This window comes from Anomaloglossus baeobatrachus, chromosome 5, assembly GCF_048569485.1.
Source record: "Anomaloglossus baeobatrachus isolate aAnoBae1 chromosome 5, aAnoBae1.hap1, whole genome shotgun sequence".
NCBI classification, from domain to species: domain Eukaryota; kingdom Metazoa; phylum Chordata; class Amphibia; order Anura; family Aromobatidae; genus Anomaloglossus; species Anomaloglossus baeobatrachus.
The window spans coordinates 523,689,995-523,713,718 of NC_134357.1; the positions used below are offsets into that span (position 1 = coordinate 523,689,995).

Below are 23,724 nucleotides of genomic sequence, written 5' to 3' on the forward strand. Positions count from 1 at the left end.
TGTGAGCCGAGGTTAGATCTGAGGTCAAGATGGAAAATTCATCTGAGGGTGGGTGGGAAACCCCACCTGCAAGGAACACACTGCCCGACTGCGCCTGCCATGCCGCCTCTCGAGAATCCCAGTCCATGGGAAATCAACCACCGCGTCACAACCAGGTGACTGAAATTATTGTACTAGTAACTTATCTGATAACAATGCCACCACAATAGATGGTGTGCAACTCTAAGAACCCTGGGGCAGGGGAAATTCATGTATATATGAAAAGGGGAAGAAAAAACAGAGTGCACCACCGCAGCATATATGTATATAATATCTTAAAGGGGTGCTGGAAATGCAACGGAGCTTGAATACAATTATAAAGAAGAAAAAGACATTGCATATAACCGCACAACCCAATTAATAATATAGAAAACCTTTATTCAATGCACCTCTACATGTTAAAACCAATTAAAATATAAACTCCAACAACCTGGCACCCACAATATTGCACTACAATCAATACAATTCCATACAATAAGATTATACAATACACAATTATGGAAGGCATATGTCACCTAGTTAAGAAATTCCAGCTATAGTTCCCAGTGCAGCATATTATGACCATATATATACATCCTAATAAGGGACCAAAAATATGTCCAAAATATCTATTGATCCAATTCAAAAGGACCAAGAATACATATGCAGAGTACGATTGGATATAATAATCCCAAGGTCTCCAAGGGGGACATATAACCAGGCAAGATTATTAAGGTGAAAAACCATGTATGAAAGGGGTTTTTTTATCCCCAGAAGCAGGGAGGGCGGAGATGCAGCATAAACCAACCCTGCAAGGTTGCAAAGTAACCGCTCACCCCACCAGCAAAAATGATGGTATTATCTCACCAATAGTTACAACCCAGCTGGCATCAAAAACCCATAATAATGGGGTAAGTGGGACACAGGCCAAAAGCGCAATTGTGGATGCACAGGAACCCCACGCGTATCGCCGCCGCTGCGGCTTCGTCAGGGAAAATAAGTGCCGTACATTGAGTTTAACAGGTTTTTAAAGATCAGAACAGTCACCTGAGTCGTGACGCCAGCGCGGTCCGGACCATGTGCGTCATAATCAGTCAGGGCGCATGCGCAGAAGGAGTCGGACGGTGAGTCGGAGGTTCATATGTTTAATCACTGCACAGCGCTTCTCTGCGCATGCGCGCATGTCAGCATGAATCATCCGCAGCCATAGGCACTCACACCCATACATGCTCCACGGAGAGCATCCTAGTAAGTGATCCAATACAAACAGCACGCATATCGCAAATACGCACGGCAAGCCATATCACGCAATCACCCGCACACAAATCAATAAATTTATGTATATAATATATACCTGTGCGATCGGCTGAGCACTATGCTGCAACACAGTGCCAACCCAATTACGTATCCTGATAGCAAAGCATGCAATGTGCCCCCATGCCATTTACACACTGTGGCAACATATTGTGCCCCGTGCCCTAACGCAGGGCTATCCCGGTTACGCTCTGCGCACCATGATAACACACTGGACCTGAGTTGTGGCATGACCTAACATAGGACCACTACCCCTGCTAAGTGCACCTCCAGGATATGCTCACATCCTATTGTGAAGTGCACTGTATCACAATACCATCCCGATCACCCGTTGGGGTGGCATGCCAGACATGTTTTATGACAAGGTACAGTGTAGGGCAATTTCCCCCACCGGGTGCATATCCCCCAAGAATTTCTGAATAAACTGACGTGATGTCTGGGAGGACAATTGATAAGAACTTGTCTGTATTATGTATTCAAACATTAAGTGAATTCTGGTCTTCATATTCCCAGGTTTGCTCATAGGAATTGTACATGAAGTTTATTACCACCAGCCATTACTATAATGTAAGTGAAAGCAAAGCTTTGATTGGTTGCTTAGGTAAAATTAAAGCAAAGTTATGATTGATTGCTAAAGTAAAATGAAAACAGAGTTCTGATTTGTTGCTAAGGAAAAATCAGAGCTTTGAATGGCTCTTAAGGTAAAATGAAAGCCGAGTTATGATTGCGAAAGTAAAATGAAAGCAGAGTTCTGATTTGTTGCTCAGATAAAATGAAAGCAGAGCTCTAATTTGTTGCTAAGGTAAAATGAAAACAGAGCTCTGATTGGCAGCTAAGGTAAAATGAAACGAGAGCTTTGATTGGCTGTTATGGTAAAATGAAAGCTGAGTTATGATTGCTAAAGTAAAATGAAAGAAGAGCTCTGATTGGTTGCTCAGATAAAAGGAAAGAAGAGCTCCGATTGGTTGCTAAGGTAAAATAAAAGCAGAGCTTTGATTGGCTGCTAAGGTAAAATGAAAGCAGAGCTCAGATTGGCTGCTAAGGCAACATGAAAGCAGAGCGCTTATTGATATGGGCCAAAGTAATAAATGAAAATGTAATTCATTTTGAGGATACTTTTAACATGAGAGACTCCAAAGATAGCAAAGCGGATTGCCTTCTAAATAGAACAAGGGAGACCACTTTGGAAATAATTAAAACAAACATTATAGCAAAATTTGTGGCAAGATCTCAGTATCTTTAGATTAACCAGTTGAGAAATCATCTTAACCCTAGAACGCGCAACCATAGAAATCTACACTTTCACATACCTGGGGCCTTTTAGGCCTGTGTGCAAATAACATGGAGTAACTCAAATAGAAATACTTTTCAAAGTTTATTTGAGATGTGAATATTTCAAAACATTAAGTCAACGAGTAATCTTGGAGAAAAAATAAAACAAGTAACCTAGGAGGCCTGCGCGGCCCCAGGTATGCGTTCTAGGGTTAAAATCATGACTTTCAGAGGAAAAAAAATTGTTTAAAAGAACCGAAGTCCTCAGTGGTTGATACCTTTTAATGGCTAACTGAAAAGATGGCAATAATAGCAAGCTTTCGAGACTACTCCGGTCTCTTCATCAGGCATGGTATAACACAAAATCCGAAGAATCACATATTTATACACAACAGGACATAGAATGGGGCAGTCATTTGGATAAGAAAAATATGTCGCTGTCCAGTTGTGCGCGTTTCTTCAGAAGTGTCTTTAGTTCCATAAAGATGCGGTACATTCTGGTATCCTCCATTTTGATACAAGTAAAATATATCTTTGTACCGTGTTAGCCAGTAGAGATAAAAAATTGTTTAAAAGAACAGAGTCCTCAGTGGTTGATACCTTTTAATGGCTAACTGAAAAGATGGTAATAATTGCAAGCTTTCGAGACTACTCAGGTCTCTTCATCAGGCATGGTATAACACAAAATCTGAAGAGTCACATATTTATACACAACAGGACATAGAATGGGGCAGTCATTTGGATAAGAAAAATATGACTTTCAGAGGAGACATCTTAAGGGTGCTTTACAAGCTACGACATCGCTAGCTATAGCTAGCGATGTCGTGCGCGATAGCACCCGCCCCCGTCGTACGTGCGATATGTGGTGATCGCTGCCGTAGCGAACATTATCACTACGGCAGCGTCACACGCACATACCTGGTCAGCGACGTCGCTGTGACCGCCGAACAATCCCTCCTTCAAGGGGGAGGTGCGTTCGGCGTCATAGCGACGTCACTAAGCGGCCGGCCAATAGAAGCGGATGGGCGGAGATGAGCGGGCCGAACATCCCACCCACCTCCTTCCTTCCTCATTGCCGGCGCGACAGAGGTAAGGAGATGTTCGTCGCTCCTGCGGTGTCACACATAGCGATGTGTGATGCCGCAGGAACGAAGAACAACATCGCTACTTACCTGACAACGATTTTTTGTAATTAAACGACCTCTCCAAAAGAAACTATTTTTGTTTTTGTTGCGATTGTTTTAAGTCGCTCCAGCCTGTCATACGCTGCGTGTCACAAACACCGTGACCCCGACTATACATCGTTAGCGATGTCGCAGCGTGTAAAGCCCCCTTTAGAATTACTTCCTCTACTTAAAATGGTTACGCGTTTTATGGCTGATGGTTTGATGCAAAATACGGAGTATTATGGTTGAAGATCTGGTTGGAGACACTCCAAGAACAAGTTCTGTTTCAGTCTTTTTTTCACTTATTCAGATATTTAGTCTGGCTCTAAATTGCATTTAGTAAAAAAGCCTAAGATAAAAATTGAAGAAAAAATAAAAAAGGCAGATAAATCAGGCGCTGCAGCCCCAGGATCAAGTCCAAACAACCACCTAGATTTAACCGGCACTACACATTTCTTGTAACAAGCTATTGGATGTTCGGATGGGCGTGACTCATGTACCCGAGTATAACGGAAGTCAATGGGGAACTTGAGCATTTTCCGGATTTACCAGAAAAATGCTCAAATTCCCCATTGACTTCCATTATACTTAGTACTTGAGTCGTGCCCGTCTGCTGGTTACGAGTATAGAGCATCCAAGTAAGGTAGTGCTCGCTAATCACTAGTAATCGTCACTTGTTTCCTCCGCTGTTGTTAGGTGATTCCTCCAGGGAAAAGATGGATTACTAGAGATGAGAGAACCTGAGGTTTGAGGTTCGGGTTCAGAAACCGACTTCTAAAAAAAACAAGGTTCGGGTTTGAAGTTGGAGTGAGTTACAAGTACGAGCCACTCAATCGAGCAGCGCTGTGCCTGAGTATGAGTGATGATCAGCCCTGTGCGAGCCGAGTGCAGCGTTTGAATGGCTCACACTGGGGGTAAAATCAGCGTGATCACATGTAGTGTGCATACACACAAGACATTTTTTTTTTGAAAAATACTGCCCTGGAAGTGTTTTGCTTATGGGCCACAAGCGAAACATTTCCGGGGGAGAGTGGGTGGGGATTTTTCACATTTTTTTTTGTTTTTTGTGTGTGTACTACATTTGATCACACTGATTTTACCCCAGTGTGAGCGGCTCAAACACTGCACTCGGCTCACACAGGGCTGAGCGTCACTCATACCCCAGCACAGCGCTGCTCGCTTCAATGGTTCGTACTCATCACTCCAACTTCGAACCTTGTTTTTCTGGAAGTTGCTTTCCAAACCCAAACCTCAAGTTTGTTTATCTCTATAGTTTACAAAAAATTGCTTTTGGGATGCAGAAACACAAGATCAACTAAATAGTCACAGTCCAGAAGGAGTTAATTTCACCTGCACCCACAATGGGGAATCTCCACATACCTCCACATGCAGAGCCGCACACTAGATATATGGCTGCTCTGTGCTTACAGGACCTGTGATGATGTCACATGGAGGGGAGGAGTCAGGGGTCACATGGTCAGCTCCTCAGTGTATGCAGGACTCTGCTGTGCTGGGTGTCATGGGGCTGAATGAGGGGAAGGTTATGTGTGGGGTCAGGAGGGGTTTACAGTGTGGATGTAGCAGAGCCGTGTGTGTACGAGGTGTACGGAGCAGAGCCGTGTGTGTACGAGGTGTACGGAGCGGAGCCGTGTGTGTACGGTGTGTACGGAGCGGAGGTGGGTGTGTACGAGGTGTACAGAGCGGAGGTGGGTGTGTACGAGGTGTACGGAGCGGAGGTGGGTGTGTACGAGGTGTACGGAGCGGAGGTGGGTGTGTACGAGGTGTACGGAGCGGAGGTGGGTGTGTACGAGGTGTACGGAGCGGAGGTGGGTGTGTACGAGGTGTACGGAGCGGAGGTGGGTGTGTACGAGGTGTACGGAGCGGAGGTGGGTGTGTACGAGGTGTACGGAGCGGAGGTGGGTGTGTACGAGGTGTACGGAGCGGAGGTGGGTGTGTACGAGGTGTACGGAGCGGAGGTGGGTGTGTACGAGGTGTACGGAGCGGAGGTGGGTGTGTACGAGGTGTACGGAGCGGAGGTGGGTGTGTACGAGGTGTGCGGAGGTGGGTGTGTACGAGGTGTACAGAGCGGAGGTGGGTGTGTACGAGGTGTACGGAGCGGAGGTGGGTGTGTACGAGGTGTACGGAGCGGAGGTGGGTGTGTACGAGGTGTACGGAGCAGAGGTGGGTGTGTACGAGGTGTACGGAGCAGAGGTGGGTGTGTACGAGGTGTACGGAGCAGAGGTGGGTGTGTACGAGGTGTACGGAGCAGAGGTGGGTGTGTACGAGGTGTACGGAGCAGAGGTGGGTGTGTACGAGGTGTACGGAGCAGAGGTGGGTGTGTACGAGGTGTACGGAGCAGAGGTGGGTGTGTACGAGGTGTACGGAGCAGAGGTGGGTGTGTACGAGGTGTACGGAGCAGAGGTGGGTGTGTACGAGGTGTACGGAGCAGAGGTGGGTGTGTACGAGGTGTACGGAGCAGAGGTGGGTGTGTACGAGGTGTACGGAGCAGAGGTGGGTGTGTACGAGGTGTACGGAGCAGAGGTGGGTGTGTACGAGGTGTACGGAGCAGAGGTGGGTGTGTACGAGGAGTACGGAGCAGAGGTGGGTGTGTACGAGGAGTACGGAGCAGAGGTGGGTGTGTACGAGGAGTACGGAGCAGAGGTGGGTGTGTACGAGGTGTACGGAGCAGAGGTGGGTGTGTACGAGGTGTACGGAGCAGAGGTGGGTGTGTACGAGGTGTACGGAGCAGAGGTGGGTGTGTACGAGGTGTACGGAGCAGAGGTGGGTGTGTACGAGGTGTACGGAGCAGAGGTGGGTGTGTACGAGGTGTACGGAGCGGAGCCGTGTGTGTACGAGGCGTACGGAGCAGAGGTGGGTGTGTGTACGAGGTGTACGGAGCAGAGGTGGGTGTGTACGAGGTGTACGGAGCGGAGCCGTGTGTGTACGAGGTGTACGGAGCAGAGGTGGGTGTGTACGAGGTGTACGGAGCGGAGCCGTGTGTGTACGAGGTGTACGGAGCAGAGGTGGGTGTGTGTACGAGGTGTACGGAGCAGAGGTGGGTGTGTACGAGGTGTACGGAGCAGAGGTGGGTGTGTACGAGGTGTACGGAGCAGAGGTGGGTGTGTACGAGGTGTACGGAGCAGAGGTGGGTGTGTACGAGGTGTACGGAGCGGAGCCGTGTGTGTACGAGGCGTACGGAGCAGAGGTGGGTGTGTGTAGGTGGTGGTAGAATTGCCTCACTCCTCCTGAGTGTGACCGTGTTCTATGTAAACTATTTTATTGTATTTTAATTTATACAGTGTAATTTGTCATGTGCGAGTCAATGCATACCTGTATAGGAGTGTTATCAGATAGATATTAGAGTAAGGTAAGAATGCTAAGTAGGATATAATATAACATGGAGTTTGTTAAGTAACTGAGAGAGCGTTATGTGCAGGTGCCATAGGCCCAGAGATAGATACTTTGGTAACCTAGGAGAGTTAGAGTATGTTCACATGCCGCATCTTTTTTTTACCACAAAGATACAGCATTTTGTTCCAAAAAACGTACTAAAAAGGCACCGTGGCAAAAACACAAAAAAAAATGACATGGTGCATCTTCAAGGGTATGTTTACACGCAGCATCTTTTTTTTACCACAAAGATGCAGCGTTTTTGTCCCAAAAAAATGCACCAAAACTGTACCGCGGCAAACACGCATTAAAAATGCAATGGGTTTTTACTGCATTTTGGCCAATGCATTTTTTTAAGTCAAATCTATTGACTGGAAGGGCTCAAAAACACGGTAAAAAAGAATTGGCATACTGCATCTTCAAAAACGCAGCCAACAAAAGATGTCCAGTGTGGACAGCAAAATAGAAATCTCATAGACTTTGCTGGGAGAAGGAAATGCATGCATTTTAGTGCATTTTTGTGACCTCAAAAACACAGCAAAAGATGCCCTGTGTGAACTTAGCCAAAGAATTGACATGCTGCATCTTGGCTGCATCTTCAAAAACGCAGCCAAGATGCAGACAACAAAAGATGCACAATGTGGACAGCAAAATCTCATAGACTTTGCTGGAAGAAGGAAATGCATGCATTTTGGTGCATCTTTGGAACCTCAAAAATTCAGCAAAAGATGCCCTGTGTGAACTTAACCTTGCAGCAAAGAAGGGAGGAGCGACAGAAAGTTGGTTAGGCAGTAGTGATGGGCAGTCCAGCTCTTTTTTGGTGATCCGGTTCCCATGGCTCCGCTCACCAAAAAGAGCCGGCTCATTCGGATCGTTCTTGGCTCCTTATTAAATATGTGTTCACCCAAGGTGAACACATAATTAAGAATATAGTAATGCAGCTGAAGCCCCGCCCACCTGCAGCTAAACATCGCCCACTTGTTGAGTGGGCGGAGTTTACCCGTGTGTGGGCGGGGTTTCAGCGGCGAAAAGAGCCATTTTAGAAAATTTAGTTGCTCACACTGGGGATCTGGCTCCTGTCGGTCACAGCAGGGAGCCGGATCTTTTTGTTGGATCGTTCGCGACCGACACATCACTATTAGGCAGACAGGCCAGGAAGGACGTTCAGTTCTGCAGAGAGGTTCCTGGGGCAAACATGCTCTGTTTCGGGGTTCACCTGGGAACCAGGAGGTCTCCTCCATTGAGTCCTGAGGACACAGCAAGCCGCAAAGCTAAGAGACCGGGAAAAGTAGAAGTCAGACTCAGCTGCTGGAGGGCTTATACCCTGGATAAGTGCTAGACAGTAAAGTATGCAACAGAACAGCGGCAGCAGAACAGGATCATAGAAGGAAAGTGGCCATGTCTGTCTAGGAGTTGTCTATCATGAAGATTGCAAGCAAAATAGTTTGTGGTTATGTGGCAAAGAGTCTGCCTATGTGATGTGTTATCCGGCTACGTCTCTGACGGTGATCGGCGGTGGGGTGGTGGACGTACCACAGAAAACGCAAGTAAGTATCGCACCCCCTAGCCAAGGCAGAACACATGCACAACTTCAGACTAAAGGCCACTTTACACGCTGCGATCTCGCTAGCGTGTATACCCGCCCTCGTCGGTTGTGCGTCACGGGCAGATCGCTGCCCGTGGCGCACAACATCGCTAATACCCATCAAACTACTTACCTGCCTAATGACGTCGCTGTTGCCGGCGAACTGCCTCCTTTCTAAGAGGGCGGTTCGTTCGGCGTCACAGCAACGTCACTAAGCGGCCGCCCAATAGAAGCGGAGGGGCGGAGATAAGCGGGACAAACATTCCGCCCACCTCCTTCCTTCCTCATTGCGGCCGGCCGCAGGTATGAGGTTGTTCCTCGTTCTTGCAGTGTCACACATAGAGATGTGTGCTGCCACAGGAACGACAAACAACCTGCGTCCTGCTAGAGCAACGATATTTGGGAAATGGACAGCGTGTCAACGATCAACGATAAGGTAAGTAAAATTGCTCGGTAATGGTCATTCGTGCGTTTCACACGCAACGACGTCGCTAACGAGGCCGGATGTGCGTCACGAATTTCGCATGTAAAGCGGCCTTAAGGAAGGGAAGTGGAGTCCTACTGACCTTCCCCTTTCAAGTGGCGCTGTGAGCAGGGACGAGCCTTGCATGGTCTGTTATGGGCAATGCCTGAGGAAAATAAGGTACACAACAATGAAGCAAAAGGGAACAGATTTGGCCGAAATCCGAGCACGGGCGATGCACATCATGGGCGTACTCAAAAGAAAAGATCGCAATATACTTACTGGAACACTCAGAAGCGGGGGATAAGGAACCACACCATCTATAGAAAAACCTGCCCTTTGTGAATTCAATGGAGGGTGAGATTAAGAGCATGAAGCGCTGAATCATATGTGCAGAAGCTTGAGATTAAGGAACACCCCGTGATTAGAGGTGCCTGTCTCCAGCCTAGACATCTGAAACAAAGAGTTTGGCCCCCTCGGGAAGCTGAGGGAGAATGGGCTGTGACCCTGAGGAAATGGGAGGAAGAACTGGAAGAGGCTTCACCCTGGGGGGCAAGGTCCCGAAAGTGGAGACTCCCCTGACCTGGTCAACCGGTGCCATTACCTTCTCTGAGGAGCTCCGGTTGCACCATTACAGATGCACAACCCATGGAAGAGGCATCCCACAGCGAGCCAGCCAATCAGGTACATTTTGACCGGATGCTGCTGCAGGATGTGGCTAGCCGGAGCCTAGCAAAGGCTGAGCATGAGTGGATCGTATAGGAGTGGGATTCGGACCCCCAGCAGTCACCCACGACCAGGTACCAGCAGCTGGCTACTGAGGGAGAAGTGGCCTCCTATGACTCCTGGCGCGGCCGCAGATGTATCTTGGAAGACGGGACTCTGGATTCAGTTTTCGTTGAGGCGGCCGCAGTAGAGCATAGTCATTTGGTTTGGGGCGACAGCCCCTTCATAGCATTGAGTAGTGTACTTGAAGGTGGAAAGTCCCCAAGGCACCTATGCAGCTTAGGTAAGGAGAGTGGAATTCATGTTTGAAGGAAATTTCTACTGCTCCCAGAACCAGTAAGGAAGAAAATGTCCGCCCTTTTGGTGGTAGTAATTGTATAAGAGGGTTGTCATGTAAAACTCTTGAAGGGTCCTTACCCCCTCCCCACCATCAGACACAGATCGTCATGACGATTATCTGATCGGCCTGAAAGTTTAGGAATTTACGACTCGGGGATGGTAGAGCTACAGCCAAAAGATGTACAGAAAAGACAATCCTTTGTTCTGTTGGAGGGAAAACTCCTAATACAGTTTTTTACGTGGCCCGTTAATGCTAGAAAGATGAAAAACATACTGCCAGAATCCCTGTGGACCGCTGAACCCAGTGCACCGTTTAGCTTGACAGGGAAATCGCTGGTATCATGACAAATTAGTATTGGCCAGTAAATCATGCTAGATGCGTTGTGTTTGGTATCTATGTAAATGTAAAATCGAGATATAAAATATGACGCTAATATCTTTCACCTGTGTGGCCCAGGGGCAAAGATATGTGAAAAGCTAGAATTAAAGAACTTTGTGACACTCTTGGCACAGCCCACAAGAGACCGTAAAATGAGGTCACAGAGAGGGGGGTTACCTGAGGGCAAGAACGATTAGCTCCTTGCTGGAGGGAGTCAGTACTGGAGGGCATCAGTAAGTGGTGATGCTGGCCGTCTTTCTACCATCTTCTTCTCTTGCAGCCCCTCCCTCCCTAAATTCGGACGTCCCACCTATGGCACGAGTTTAGTAAGTTTCATGTTTATACCTTTTATTTTATGTAACTGTCTATACTGTATTTGTATTGTTCCCCTTATGTAAATTCTTGTATATTTTTTAAACACTGCCTATTTTCGGATTAAATATATAAAATGTAATAGTTTGTTTCCTTCTGTTCTATATACAAACCCAAACCCGTCCGAAAAGCCTTCTGCTATCTGAAACGGGTCCCCAGCTACCTGTAGAAAGTCTGGATGGTGGCAGCGTAATTATTATTGCATAGAATTATTGGAGTGCTATCATTAAGGGTACCGAGATATATATATTCCATTAGCGGGAAACGGTGATATATACATTTACCCTTGCTGTGAGACCTCCAATATTTGGCATTATTAGCTCAGCAGCCTCATTTTATACATTGTCCTGCAGTACCAAAAGTGGCCTGCCTACAAGGGGGGCGCTAGAGAGTAGTCATGTTAGTGACAAATTAGTGAACAGCTGCGGGATATCTGAGTGACTCCCCAGGCTGTTCGTGACAAATTGGTGGCAAGCGGTGGGATATAGAGCATTAGTGATCTGGTTTGAGCAATCCTTTTCACTAAAAACTTGCAAAAGTTTTGAGGATCGAACTCAATGTTTAAATATACCTGGAACAATACTGTATTTGTAGCAGTTACCTTCTCCCTTGTCTCTTGTTTTTCTATCCTATCTTTTATTCGGCAACTATGGCTGTGCTGACCGAAGCCTGGTACAGCCAGCTCAGAAGGAGACTCTGATTGCCATCTGCACGACCAGAGAGATTGATGTCAATGGCAAAAACAAGCCAGACCTCATTAAAGAACTGTTACAATGGGATGCAAAGCAAGTCCGATCCTCTAGTGCTGATGACGGGGAGACAAGCCGAGCCCTGGATGATACTGCGGCCAGGGCCTCTTCTGCAGCTTCAAGCCAGAGCAGCGACCGGGACAAGCATGGACTCCTACCTGCAGACGGCCATACAGCAACTCGCTGCAGATGACCAGGAAGGACGGCTGAAGCTCATTCAGCAATATCAGGAGAGAGCTGAGCGCCAGGTCCAGGCTGAGAGAGCCGAGCGAGAGGCTGAGAGAGCGGAGCGTCAGGCCCAGAGAGACCATGAATTGAAGGTCCTCCAAACCCGGCAGCAGACATCTTCCCTACTGAACTGTGTGTCCGATAATGCCAACAGTTTTAAGCCCTGACCGGAGCACTTTCCTGTGATGGAAAAGGACGGGGTCTTGGACACCTTTCTGAGGGGATTTGAAAAGACTTGCTTGCAGTACCAATTGCCCCCAGCACAATGGGCATAATACTTAACCCCAGGGCTGCAAGGCAAGGCCCTGGACACGTTTGCCAGTCTCCCTCAAGAGCAGAGTGGAGACTATGAGGCCATAAAGCAAGCCCTAATATGGAAGTATCAGCTGACTCCAGAGATGTACCGCAAAAAGTTCTGGACCCTCGAGCGTGGACCACACGACAGCAACAGAGACGTTGTGGATGGGCTCCGGACCAACTTTAACCAACGGGCCTAAGGACTGTCCGCCACCACTGCTGAGCAGATAACAGACCTGATGGTAAAGGACCAATTCCTACACCTTTGTCTTGCGGACATGCGACAGTTCGTGATGGACCGGGAACCAAAGGATGCGAATACAGCAGCACAGATTGCTGACACCTATGAGGCCAACTGTGCATCGGGGGTGCGGAAGCCACCTTCCACCAGCTGGAAAGGAGGTAAGATGACCACTACTACCCTCCTTGTCCCTGCCAGCCAACCTCCGTAGGTCCTGTGTCATCAACCAGTGCCTGGCCCACCTTTGACACTCGCAGATGATTTCCTGCAACCAGCCTGGACACCTCAGCTCTGCTTATCCAGAGAGGCAGAAGAGGAGCTCCACACCTGAGGCCCGAGGGCCTAGTGCCAATGTCCTGTTTGTGGTTGAGGCGGGTGGTTAAGCCCGTGAGAACTGGCAGCTCGTTACCATTGGCGACACCTCAACCATGTTGCACTGCAGGGTCACGCTGCTGAGGATTTCCCCAAGGCAGTGAGTGTCTGCGCTAAGGTAGATGGAGGCAGGCATGGGGAACATGAGAAAGGTGGTCACATGCAGCTTGTCAGTGTCACGACGGACTGTGACATGGCCGGTGGTAGCTGCCCCATAATTAGCGCGGACCCTGAGGTATCACAGAGTGATGCGTCTCATGATACACGAGAACTCAGCCATGTCATGCTACAAGGTGATGTGGCTGACAATCCCCTCACAGCTGTAAGAATCGTTGCTAAGGGAGATAGAGACAGGCACGGCAGCCATGAGGAAGGTGGCTGTGTGCAGTTTCAGTGTCCCAATGGACTGTGACATGACCGATGGTAGCTGCTCCATGATTAGCACTGATTCTGTGGTACTATATGGTGAGAGGAAAATGTTTTCCCCGGCTGGACAGGGTGATGGGACAGTCGGATCCATGTCCTGTCCGGACAATGGGAAAGTTGTGTTCACTACCTGTCAGGGTGATGGGAAAGCAGGCCCCATAACGTGTCATGGTAGTGCGAAAGTGTCTCTCACAGCCGGTCAGGATGATGGGAAAGCTGTGCCCATCGCCTGTATGGAGGATGAGAGGGTACTGCTCACTGCCTGTCAGGGGGAGGGGAAGGCAGCCATCCTAACCTGCCAGGGAGATAGGAAAGTTGTGCTCCCTACTTGTCACTGTGATGGGGAAGCAGAACCCATAAAATGCCAAGGTAGTGAGAAGGATTTTTCCCCAGCCGGCCAGGATGATGGGAAAGTTGTACCCATCGCCTGTCCAGATGATCGGAAAGTTGGATCCACTATCTGTCAGAGGGATGGGACAGATGTACCCACCCCATGTCAGCGTGGCGGGACCCTGAAACCAAAGCCAGGGAGGTTGATGCCATCACCTCCTGGCCTACCCCCAAGTCAAAGAAGCAGGTAATGTCCTTCTTGGGTACAGCAGGGTACTATAGGAAGTTCGTTCCTAACTATAGTGCTCTTGCTAAGCCGTTGACAGACCTCACAAGAAAGAAGCTACCGCAAGTAGTCACCTGGACAGAAGACTGTGAGCGCTCCTTCAGAGCATTGAAAGCTGCCCTCGCCAGTTTCCCAATCCTACAAGTCCCAGACTTCACCCGACGGTTAATAGTTCAGACAGATGCCAGTGCATTTGGCCTGGGTGTGGTACTCAGCCAGGTAAATGGGGAGGGAGAAGAGCATCCGGTGGTGTTTCTCAGTCGCAAGCTCTTACCCCGGGAAGTTGCGTGGAGAAGGAGTGCCTCGCTATAGTGTGGGCCCTGCAGAAACTGCAGCCCTACCTATATGGACGCAACTTAAACATAGTAACAGACCAAAACCCTCTCAGCCTCTCAGGTGCTTGGTAACTGTTACCGTGTTTGACGGCGGGAGACCAACGAACACCGAATCTGTGTAAGCGGCGTACGCTGGTAACCAGAGTAAATATTGGGTAACTAAGCAAAGCGCTTTGCTTGATTACCCGATATTTACCCTGGTTACCAGCGTACACCGCTTACAGGCTTCCAGCGCTGGCTCCCTGTATACGTAGCTAGGGTACACATCGGGTTACTAAGCAAAGTGCTTTGCTTAGTTACCCGATATTTACCCTGGCTACGTGTGCAGGGAGCCAGGGCTGGCAGCCTGTAAGCGGTGTACGCTGGTAACTTAGGGTAAATATCGGGTAACCGCTTTGCTTAGTTACCCGATATTTACCCTGGTTACCAGCGTACGCCGCTTACACAGATTCGGTGTTCGTTGGTCTCCCGCCGTCATACACGCCGAAGTGTTCTGCACAGCAGGAGACCAACAAGCAAAAAATGAACCAGAACAGTGTGTAACAATCAGCGATTTCACAGCAGGGGCCAGGTCGCTGCTTAGTGTCACACACAGCAAGATCGCTGATGAGGTCACTGGCACAAAACCTGTGACTCAGCAGCAATCTCGCTAGAAATCTCGCTATGTGAGAAGTACCCCTAAGCGCCGCAAAGTAAGTACAAAGTCATTAAACCTCTTAGAGACCACGGCTCTTCACAACGAGTGGCGACATATGCATCCCCAGGATAGGGAATTCACGCACTATTCCCATGCAAATGATTCGTGGTCCCAAATCTACCATTTTTTGTTACAAACAATGTGATGCGCAGTCTCCGCTCTGTCTCTATACATGACTTGGTGATATCTGACCATGCACCAGTGGTGGTGGAGATGGCGGACATCCACCCGTAGGGCTCGGAATATTTGTGGAGATACCCAGCTTTCCTTCATGGTAATGAAGACTTTGCGTTAAAGCTGAAGGAGTGGTGGTCTGAGTTTTTGTTGCACAATAGCCAACATGGGGATACTCCCTTATTGCTCTGGGACACAGCAAAAGCGGTAATAAGGCAAAATAATTTCCTATGTTTCCACTTTGGGAAAAAAAAAAGATTCAGACCCCTTGTCAATGAATCCTCGGAGAGGGTGAGACAGGCCTACACAATTTTCCAGCACAGTCCAAGCAAAGAAAATAAAGAGGAGTGGCAGTCAGAGCGGAGGGCTTTCAATATGTGGGCGGAAAAAAGGGAGGAATTGTTTAGGTCTACCCAGGAAACTACTTTCTTCGGCGCTCTATTGGGAGACCCAGACGATTGGGTGTATAGCACTGCCTCCGGAGGCCACACAAAGCAATTACACTAAAAAGTGTAAGGCCCCTCCCCTTCTGGCTATACACCCCCAGTGGGATCACTGGCTCACCAGTTTTCTGCTTTGTGCGAAGGAGGTCAGACATCCACGCATAGCTCCACTGTTTGTAGTCAGCAGTAGCTGCTGGCTCTATCGGATGGAAGAAAAGAGGGCCCATATAGGGCCCCCAGCATGCTCCCTTCTCACCCGTGATGGTGCTTGTAAGGTTGAGGTACCTATTGCTGGTACGGAGGCTGGAGCCCACATGCTGTTTTCCTTCCACATCCCCCTGAGGGGCTCTGTGGAAGTGGGATCCTGCCGGCCCCCAAGCCCTGGGGCCGGGCTCCATCCACAGACCCATAGAACCTGCTGGATTGGGAGCGGGAGTGCCGTTCAGGGACATGGCCCTGCAACTTCAGGTACTCTGTGTCCCCGGCAGGCACGGACACTCTCAGGGCTTGCTGAGCGTTATAGTGCGCCGGGGACAGTGGCGCTGTACGCTGGGGGTTAGGTCACTGCAGCTTTGCTGAGTGACGATTGTGTGTTGGGAACTACTGCGCCGACCGCTCCTGGAGCGGCGGCGCAGCTGCGACTTGTAGTGCGCCGGGGGCTTGGCGCCGACCGCGCTTGTACGGCGGCGGCGTTTTTAACTTTAGCCCCCGGCTTCTGCGGCCTAGCGCCGCTTCGTTCCCGCCCCCACCCTGTCAATCAGGGTAGGGGAGAGACGCTGCTCAATGGCTGCGCCGAGGGCTGGAGCCTTATTTACATGCTCCAGCCCTCTCACTAGGCACAAGGGGAAGCAGACTTCCCGCTCTTCGTCGGTGTACGCCCAGGGCCCGCCCCCCCTCTCCACAAGGACGCCGGCAGCCATTACACATGCGATCTGGCTGGAAGGAGGCAGCAGGCTCTGGGAGACCCAGACTAGAGGGATTTCTGGCGACCACACACCGCTCCTCAGCGGGTGGTAAGCTGCACAGTAGTGCAGGCCCCACTAGTGCCTCAGTGATATATTAGTGTACTTCTTTATTGGTACCATATATATATATATATATTTTTATATAGTGCACTGTAAGGTCGCTTCTGGCTGGACACTCTGTACTGCTCTGAGGACGCAGCAACATGTCATCCGCAAAACGCAAGGCTGCCAAGGCACGGGCTGTGTACACTGTTTGTACTGCATGTGGGGCTAATCTACCAGCAGGCTCCAATGATTCACATTGTGTGCAATGTTCAGTCCCAGTGGCACTTCGCCAGCCAGAGCCTATTGTGGTGGTAGCCCAGGCAGAGACGCCTGTGAACCCTGCCCCGGTGACGGGGACAGACTTTGCAGTGTTTGCTGATAAAATGTCTGAGGCTATGACAAGGATCCTGGAGACCTTGCAGGCCAGGCCAGTTCCTCAGACTATGGACACTGCTGTGGCTATGCTCACTGGTCCCCCTCAGTTGGAACTAATCCGTACTTCAAGGGGGTCCCAAGCATCACAGGCTGAAGTCTCTGACTCAGATGACAGTCCCAGGCAGCCTAAGCGTGCTCGCTGGGAAAGACCCTCGACGTCATCACACTGCTCAGGGTCTCAGCGAGAAGAGTCTCTCTGTGATGAGACTGAGGACGGTGATCAGGAGTCTAATCCTGAGGCCCCTCTCAATCTGGATGCCCCTGATGGTGACGCCATGGTTAATGACCTTATATCGGCGATTAATAGGCTGTTGGATATTTCTCCCCCAGCCCCTTCTGCAGAGGAGGCAGCTGCACAGCAGGAGAAGTTCCATTTCCTGTATCCCAAGCGTAAATTAAGTGCCTTTTTGGACCACTCTGACTTCAGAGAATCAATCCAAAAGCACGACGCTCATCCAGACAAGCGTTTCTCTAAACGTTCTAAGGATACCCGTTATCCTTTTCCCCCTGAAGTGGCCAAACGCTGGACCCAGTGCCCAAAGGTGGATCCCCCAATTTCCAAGCTGGCGGCTAGATCCATAGTCGCAGTAGAAGATGGCGCTTCACTTAAAGATGCCAATGACAGACAGATGGACCTTTGGTTGAAATCTGTCTATGAAGCTATCGGCGCGTCGTTTGCTCCAGCATTCGCGGCCGTGTGGGCACTACAGGCTATTTCAGCGGGTTTAGCACAGGTGGATGCTATCATGCATCCAGCAGTGCCACAGGTGGCGTCCCTAACTTCGCAAATGTCTGCGTTTGCGACCTATGCTATCAATGCTGTCCTAGAGTCTACGAGCCGTACCTCTATGGCGGCCGCCAATTCTGTGGTTTTGCGCAGAGCCTTATGGTTAAAGGACTGGAAAGCAGATGCTGGTTCCAAAAAATGCTTAACCAGCTTGCCATTATCTAGAGACAGACTGTTTGGTGAGCCATTGGCTGAAATCATAAAACAGTCCAAGGGTAAGGACTCTTCCTTACCACAGCCCAGAGCAAGTAAACCTCAACAGAAAAAGTGGCAGTCGAGGTTTCGGTCCTTTCGAGGCTCGGGCAAGCCCCAATTCTCCTCGTCCAAAGGGACTCAGAAAGGACAAGGGAGCTCAGATTCCTGGCGGGCTCACTCACGCCCCAGGAAAGCAAATGGAGGAACCGCTTCCAAGGCGGCTACCTCATGACTTTCGGCCTCCTCCCTCCGCATCCTCGGTCGGTGGCAGGCTCTCCCGCTTTTGCGACATTTGGCTGTCACAGGTCAAGGACCGGTGGGTAACAGACATTTTGTCTCGCGGGTACAGAATCGAGTTCAGTTCTCGGCCTCCACTTCGGTTCTTCAGAACCTCCCCACACCCCAACCGAGCAGATGCCCTGCTGCAGGCGGTGGACTCTCTAAGAGCAGAAGGAGTCGTGATCCCTGTCCCCCCTCTGGAACGGGGCCGAGGATTTTACTCCAACCTCTTTGTGGTTCCAAAAAAGGACGGCTCCTTCCGTCCCGTTCTGGACCTAAAACTGCTCAACAAGCATGTGAACGCCAGGCGGTTCCGGATGGAATCCCTCCGCTCAGTCATTGCCTCAATGTCCCAAGGAGATTTCCTAGCGTCAATAGACATCAAAGATGCTTATCTTCACGTGCCGATTGCTACGGAGCACCAACGCTTTCTGCGCTTCGTGATAGGAGACGAACATCTTCAGTTCGTGGCTCTGCCATTTGGTCTGGCGACAGCCCCCCGGGTGTTCACCAAGATCATGGCAGCAGTGGTAGCAGTCTTGCACTCTCACGGACACTCTGTGATCCCTTACTTGGACGATCTATTGGTCAAGGCACCCTCTCAGGAGGCATGCCAACTCAGCCTGAATTTTGCACTGGAGACTCTCCAGGCGTTCGGGTGGATCATCAACTTCCCAAAGTCAAATCTGTCACCGACCCAATCACTAACGTATCTTGGCATGGAGTTTCATACTCTCTCAGCGATAGTGAAGCTTCCGCTGAGCAAGCAGAGGTCACTACAGGCGGGGGTGCAGGATCTCCTTCAGAGTCAGTCGCACTCCTTAAGACGCCTCATGCACTTCCTCGGGAAGATGGTGGCGGCAATGGAGGCGGTTCCGTTTGCGCAGTTTCATCTGCGTCCACTTCAATGGGACATTCTCCGCCAATGGGACGGGAAGTCAAAATCCCTGGACAGGAAAGTCTCCCTTTCCCAGACGGCCAAGGACTCTCTGCAGTGGTGGCTTCTTCCCACCTCATTATCACAGGGAAGATCCTTCCTACCACCGTCCTGGGCGGTGGTCACGACAGACGCGAGTCTGTCAGGGTGGGGAGCAGTGTTTCTTCACCACAGGGCTCAGGGTACGTGGACTCAGCAGGAGTCCAGCCTTCAGATCAATGTTCTGGAAATCAGAGCGGTGTTTCTTGCCCTGCTAGCCTTCCAGCAGTGGCTGGAAGGGAAGCAGATCCGAATTCAATCGGACAACTCCACAGCGGTGGCATACATCAATCACCAGGGCGGGACTCGCAGTCGGCAAGCCTTCCAGGAAGTCCGGCGCATTATGATGTGGGTGGAAGCCACGGCCTCCACCATATCCGCAGTTCACATCCCCGGCGTAGAAAACTGGGAAGCAGACTTCCTCAGTCGCCAGGGCATGGACGCAGGGGAATGGTCCCTTCACCCGGACGTGTTTCAGGAAATCTGTCGCCGATGGGGAAGGCCGGACGTCGATCTAATGGCGTCTCGGCACAACAACAAGGTCCCAACCTTCATGGCACGGTCTCGCGATCAAAGAGCTCTAGCAGCAGACGCCCTAGTGCAAGATTGGTCGCAGTTCCGGCTCCCTTATGTGTTTCCACCTCTGGCACTCTTGCCCAGAGTGCTACGCAAGATCAGATCCGACTGCAGCCGCGTCATACTCGTCGCTCCAGACTGGCCGAGGAGGGCGTGGTATCCGGATCTGTGGCATCTCACGGTCGGCCAACCGTGGGCGCTGCCAGACCGACCAGACTTACTGTCCCAAGGGCCGTTTTTCCATCGGAATTCTGCGGCCCTCAACCTGACTGCGTGGCCATTGAGTCCTGGATCCTAGAGTCTTCAGGCTTATCCCAAGGGGTCGTTGCCACCATGAGACAGGCTAGGAAGCCCACGTCTGCTAAGATCTACCACAGAACGTGGAGGATATTCTTATCCTGGTGCTCTGCTCAGGGAGTGTCTCCCTGGCCATTTGCATTACCTATCCTTCTTTCTTTCCTCCAATCTGGGTTAGAAAAAGGTTTGTCGCTCGGCTCCCTTAAAGGGCAAGTCTCGGCGCTATCTGTCTTTTTTCAGAAGCGTCTAGCACGACTTTCCAAGGTGCGCACGTTCCTGCAGGGGGTTTGTCATATCGTACCCCCGTACAAGCGACCGTTAGATCCATGGGATCTGAACAGGGTACTAGTTGCCCTCCAGAAGCCGCCCTTCGAGCCTCTGAGGGAGGTTTCACTTTCTAGGCTATCACAGAAAGTGGTTTTTCTGGTAGCGATCACATCTCTTCGGAGAGTGTCTGAGCTGGCAGCGCTGTCATCCAAGGCCCCCTTCCTGGTCTTCCACCAGGACAAGGTAGTGCTGCGCCCCATTCAGGAGTTTCTCCCGAAGGTGGTATCCTCTTTTCATCTTAATCAGGATATCTCTTTGCCTTCGTTTTGTCCTCATGCAGTTCATCGGTATGAGAAGGATTTACATTTGTTAGATCTGGTGAGAGCACTCAGAATCTACATTTCCCGCACAGCGCCCCTGCGCCGTTCGGATGCACTCTTTGTCCTTGTCGCTGGTAAGCGCAAGGGGTCACAGGCTTCTAAGGCCACCCTGGCTCGATGGATCAAAGAACCAATTCTTGAAGCCTACCGTTCTGCGGGGCTTCAGGTTCCGTCAGGGCTAAAGGCCCATTCTACCAGAGCCGTGGGTGCGTCCTGGGCATTGCGACACCAGGCTACGGCTCAACAGGTGTGCCAGGCAGCTACCTGGTCGAGTCTGCACACTTTCACCAAACATTATCAGGTGCATACCTATGCTTCGGCGGACGCCAGCCTAGGTAGAAGAGTCCTGCAGGCGGCAGTTGCCTCCCCGTAGGGGAGGGCTGTCTTGCAGCTCTAACATGAGGTATTTCTTTACCCACCCAGGGACAGCTTTTGGACGTCCCAATCGTCTGGGTCTCCCAATAGAGCGCCGAAGAAGAAGGGAATTTTGTTACTTACCGTAAATTCCTTTTCTTCTAGCTCTTATTGGGAGACCCAGCACCCGCCCTGTTGTCCTTCGGGATTTTTGGTTTGTTTGCGGGTACACATGTTGTTCATGTTGAACGGTTTTCAGTTCTCCGATGTTTCTCGGAGTGAATTTGTTTAAACCAGTTATTGGCTTTCCTCCTTCTTGCTTTTGCACTAAAACTGGTGAGCCAGTGATCCCACTGGGGGTGTATAGCCAGAAGGGGAGGGGCCTTACACTTTTTAGTGTAATTGCTTTGTGTGGCCTCCGGAGGCAGTGCTATACACCCAATCGTCTGGGTCTCCCAATAAGAGCTAGAAGAAAAGGAATTTACGGTAAGTAACAAAATTCCCTTCTTACATAGATTTGGGAACAAATCAGGTAAGCTGATGGCAAATATAGTAAGGAACAGATTTATACCGCAAAGCCCTATACAGATGAAAGACCACAAAGAGGAGCTCCACAATGACCCTAGGAAAATAATTGAAATATTGGGAACGTACTATAAGGCTATGTGCCCACGCTACAGGATTTACCGCGGATTTTGCCGCGGATTTACCGCGGATTTGCCGAAAATCTGCAGCAGCAGCACTTCCAAGCCATTTCAATGGCATTTTGGAAATGCTGTGCCCATGCTGCGGATTTTTCCGCGGCGGATTTGCCGCGGATTTTGATCCGGAAAAATCTGCAGCATGTCAATTGTTTGGTGCAGATTTGGTGCGGATTTTTGGCTTTGAATGGGGGAAAAAAAAAAAAAAAAAAAAAATCCGCATCAAAATCCGCGGCAAATCCGCGGCAAATCCGCGGGTGCGGATTTGCCGCGAAAGTCGCGGATTTTCAGGCAAAAAAATCCGCAGGGACATTCTAGCGTGGGCACATAGCCGAATCTCTATTCAAATGACGGAAATGGAGATATCCCTGCTTATAATATTCTTACTAAGGTGAGTATATCTAAGCTGACAGAACAACACCGAACATACCTAAACATGGGATTCAAGGGGAAGGATGTTGCTCGAACAATTAAAAACTTACATAATCACAAAGCCCCAGGACCCAATGGGTACACCGGGGAATTCTATAAGACAATGGTAGAAAAAGTCTCACTCATATTGCTGACATTGTATAACAATATTTTGGAGGGGAAAGCGACTTTTCAAACGGGGAATTTAGCATACATAAAATTGATTCCAAGACAGGGGAAGGACCCATTGAACCCGGGGTCATACAGACCAATATCCCTTATTAACTTAGGCATAAAAATACTGTCCAAAATAATGGCAGACCGATTAGCAGAAATTTTGCCACAATTAATTGGACAACATAAACCTTAAGGTACCGTCACACTAAGCGACGCTCCAGTGATCCCACCAGCATCCTGACCTGACAGGGATCGCTGGAGCGTCGCTACACGGGTTGCTGGTGAGCTGTCAAACAGGCAGATCTCACCAGCAACCAGTGACCAGCCCCCAGCCAGCAGCGACGTGTGGAAGCGATGCTGCGCTTAGTAACTAAGGTAAATATCGGGTAACCAACCCGATATTTACCTTGGTTACCAGCGCACACCGCTTAGCACTGGCTCCCTGCACTCCTACCCAGAGTACACATTGGGTTAATTACCCGATGTGTAGTCTGGCTATGTGTGCAGGGAGCCGGCACTGACAGCGTAAGAGCGGCGGACGTTGGTAACGAAGGTAAATATCGGGTAACCAAGGAAAGGGTTTCTTGGTTACCCGATATTTACATTGGTTACCAGCGTCCGCAGAAGCCGGCTCCCTGCTCACTGCACATTCAGTTCTTGCTCTCTCGCTGTCACACACAGCGATGTGCGCTTCACAGCGGGAGAGCAACAACTAAAAAATGGTCCAGGACATTCAGCAACAACCAACGACCTCACAACAGGGGCCAGGTTGTTGCTGGATGTCACACACAGCAACATCGCTAGCGACATCGCTGTTGCGTCACAAAAGTCATGACTCAGCAGCGATGTTGCTAGCGGTGTTGCTTAGTGAGACGTGGCCTTTAAGCCTAAAGACACAGAAACCCCTGCACTGCTAACAATAGACTCTGAGAAAGCCTTTGATAACATTGAGTGGCCATGGCTTTATAGAGTATTAGATAAGATGCGTTTCTCAATATTCTTTTACACATATATCCAAGCAACATACACGTCCCCAAAGGCACAAGTATACATTCCTGATTTTTTGTTGACCCCCCCCCTTTCAGCTGTTTGAGGGTACTAGACAAGGCTGTCCTCTTTCCCCACTGCTCTTCAATTTGGCACCTGAACCCCTGGTGAGACTGTTGTCGGGCCAGACTATATTTCAAGGTATCTCCATAAATAAAAAACAACTCCAAGCAACTTTTTTCGCAGACATCTTACTCTTCCTCTTTGACCCAATAAACCAAGTCCTGGAC

The 23,724-nt window shown here is 49.8% G+C and overlaps 1 protein-coding gene across 1 annotated transcript in view; it reads right to left on the reverse strand.

Annotated features, from left to right (window-relative positions):
• LOC142312884 (uncharacterized) overlaps positions 1-23,724 on the reverse strand; it is a 361,786-nt gene that overhangs the window by 277,677 nt on the left and 60,385 nt on the right. The window contains exon 10 of the mRNA XM_075351868.1: positions 5,151-5,191. Coding sequence (XP_075207983.1) covers positions 5,151-5,191 — 41 coding nt within the window. The remainder of the gene's footprint in view (positions 1-5,150; positions 5,192-23,724) is intronic.